Source organism: Vespa mandarinia, chromosome 16, assembly GCF_050613455.1.
Source record: "Vespa mandarinia isolate Hongniang chromosome 16, ASM5061345v1, whole genome shotgun sequence".
Lineage (NCBI taxonomy): Eukaryota > Metazoa > Arthropoda > Insecta > Hymenoptera > Vespidae > Vespa > Vespa mandarinia.
The window spans coordinates 2,427,501-2,430,000 of record NC_140825.1 but is presented as its reverse complement, the minus strand read 5'-3'; the positions used below and the strand labels follow the sequence as shown (position 1 = coordinate 2,430,000).

The 2,500-nt window shown below is 37.0% G+C and overlaps 1 protein-coding gene across 4 annotated transcripts in view; it reads right to left on the bottom strand.

Moving 5' to 3' along the window:
• The window catches only part of sm (heterogeneous nuclear ribonucleoprotein L), a 106,926-nt gene that overhangs the window by 7,703 nt on the left and 96,723 nt on the right, over positions 1–2,500 (bottom strand). For 3 of the 4 annotated variants that reach the window (XM_035867500.2, XM_035867497.2, XM_035867499.2), the window contains one exon: positions 531–623. The exons of the other annotated variant lie outside the window; for it this stretch is intronic. In XM_035867500.2, coding sequence (XP_035723393.1) covers positions 531–623 — 93 coding nt within the window. The remainder of the gene's footprint in view (positions 1–530; positions 624–2,500) is intronic. 4 annotated transcript variants of the gene reach the window in all.

Below are 2,500 nucleotides of genomic sequence, written 5' to 3'. Positions count from 1 at the left end.
GGAAAAGCTATGCGTGTGGGTGCGACATTACAGTAAGCGAGCTGTCTCTACCACCGAGCAATATCTTGGAAAGTGATTTTCTTCGATCTAAAGGAGAAAAGAAGAGATGGTGGATTGGATAAGAGGGTATGATGGAAAAAGGGGGTGGAGAGGATGGATAGGTGCTGGCGCAGGGTTTCAAAGAAGAGAAGAAGAAGAAGAAGAAGAAGAAGAAGAAGAAGAAGAAGGAGCAGGAGGAGGAAGAAAAAGAAAGAAAGAAAGAAAGAAAGAGAGAGAAAGAAAGATAGAAAGATGGAAAGAGAGAGAGAGAGAGAGAGAGAGAGAGAGAGAGAGAGAGAGAGAGAGAGAGAGAGAGAGAGAGAAGGAGAGAGAGAAAAGAACGTTGGAAAAGCCGATGGAAATCGAAGTAGCGCTGGGCTCTGTCGCCTAGGGTACCGATCGATGCGTCTCGCTAAACGACGAGTCATTTCGTTCGATAGGTCAGCAGCGATTGCAAGTCGATTCCTTATCGGTCTCTCTTTACTCCTCACCGTATGGTTGGGGCGCGGCACCGTATCTGGGTTCCGCCAAGAGGGGCGCCGGTCTTCCGTTACCCGTCGCATCGTTCTTATGCGCGGTCGATCCTGGAAAAAAGACGAAAAATCATGCGATCCGAACGCTACGAGAAGTAAACTAATTAAATACCGTTCGTTTCGTTCGTTTCGTTCGTTCGTTCTTTTTTTTTTTTTTTTGGTTTGTTTGTTTGTCTTTTTTTGGTTTTTCGTTGGTTGGTTTTTTCTTTTTTTTTTCTTTTTTTTGATTTCTCTTTTCTTTTCCTTTTTTTTTTTTATATCTTTCTTTCCTTTTTATATTCTCCGTTTTTCTATTCTCGTTGTTTTTTTTTCTCTCTCTCTCTCCACTCTCTCTCTCTCTCTCTCTCTCTTTCTCTCTCTCTCTCCTTCTTTTGTCAATCAACGAGGAATATATAATATCAAATTAAAATTAATTGTAATATGAGAGGAGAGTACATGTGAAAGGAAAAAAAAAAAATAATAATAATAATAATGAATAATTCGAACAAAGAGAGAAATAAGTAAAACGAAAAGAAAAAAAAAAAAAGGAACAAAAAAGTCATCTATCACTTTCAATTATTTTAACATTAAATATTTTCGTCGAATAGCTTTTGCGTGAACGATGTTTTTTATTAATCGAACGATCGTTTTCTTCCTTTTTTTGTTTTTGTTTTTTGTTTTTTTTTCTTCTTCTTTTTTCTCTTTCCTCTTTCTGTAGCATTCTGTCTGCGTGATTAAAGAAAAAAAAAAAAAAAAAAAAAAAAAAAGAAATAAAATAAAATAAATAAATAAATAAATAAATAAAAATATATATAGAAAAAAAAGGTAAAAGAAAAAAAAAACAGATAAGTAATATTCCTGCATACGATTGAACTAGAGTACTAGGGAGACACGTGACTCTAACTACTCAAAAACGTTTGAACACTCTACTTGATAATGGATCAAACCGACGGGAAATCCATAAAGAGAAAATAAAAGAAAAAAAAAAAAAAAAAAAAGAAAAAAAAGGAAAAAAAAAAAAGAAATTCGAATCGCAATTTATTAGAAACTTCCACTTTTCGTCTTTGACGTCATCAATAAGCGATGCGCAATGACCTGAGGGAACCTTAACGATGACTGAACGACGTTTAACTCGACCTTATATATATATATATATATATATATATATATATATATATATATAAATGCGCCATGTATTTGTATATATGTCGCTAGATGAATTAATATCACTAAGAAAACGAGATGAGATCTTACCGAATAGGAATCTAAAGGACGATATTACAAAACAAAAAAAAAACAAAAAAAAAAATAAAGAAATAAAGAGAGAGAGAGAAGGAGAGAGAGAGAGAGAGAGAGAGAGAGAGAGAGAGAGAGAGAGAGAGAGAGAGAGAGAGACAGAGACAGAGAGAGACGAATAGACAGACAGACAGACAGATAGACAGACAGACGGACGGACGGACGGAGAGAGAGAGAGAGAGAGAGAGAGAGAGAGAGAGAGAGAGAGAGAGAGAGAGAGAGAGAGAGAGAGACGCAGAGATTAAAACACGAAAAATGGGTGTCTCTTACGTGTCCGTACTTGTGTGTAACCTGGGATTTTTCCCCCTCCTGTTTCGACCCCCTACCCCCCCCTTTTTTATTTTTTGCATTCTCTCACTAGGTCGAACGATGTCGAGATTGAAAGGAAATGAGTTTGGTGTACGCGTTGTGTATGTACTTGAACCACGCTATCACGGACAAAATTAAACGTCGAACGTGCCTCTAATGGAGGTCGCCGTCCGTACTACAGACGGACATAGTTTGATACTCGGGGGTTCTTGTTTCAGGTCGACTATTAGAATTATCTTCCACGTTGGCAAGCCGAACGTGGAACTTTGAAACCTCGAGCATCTGGACGAAACTCACAACCTTATATAATAATCACATACCAATGTATCTAACTGCACTTCATA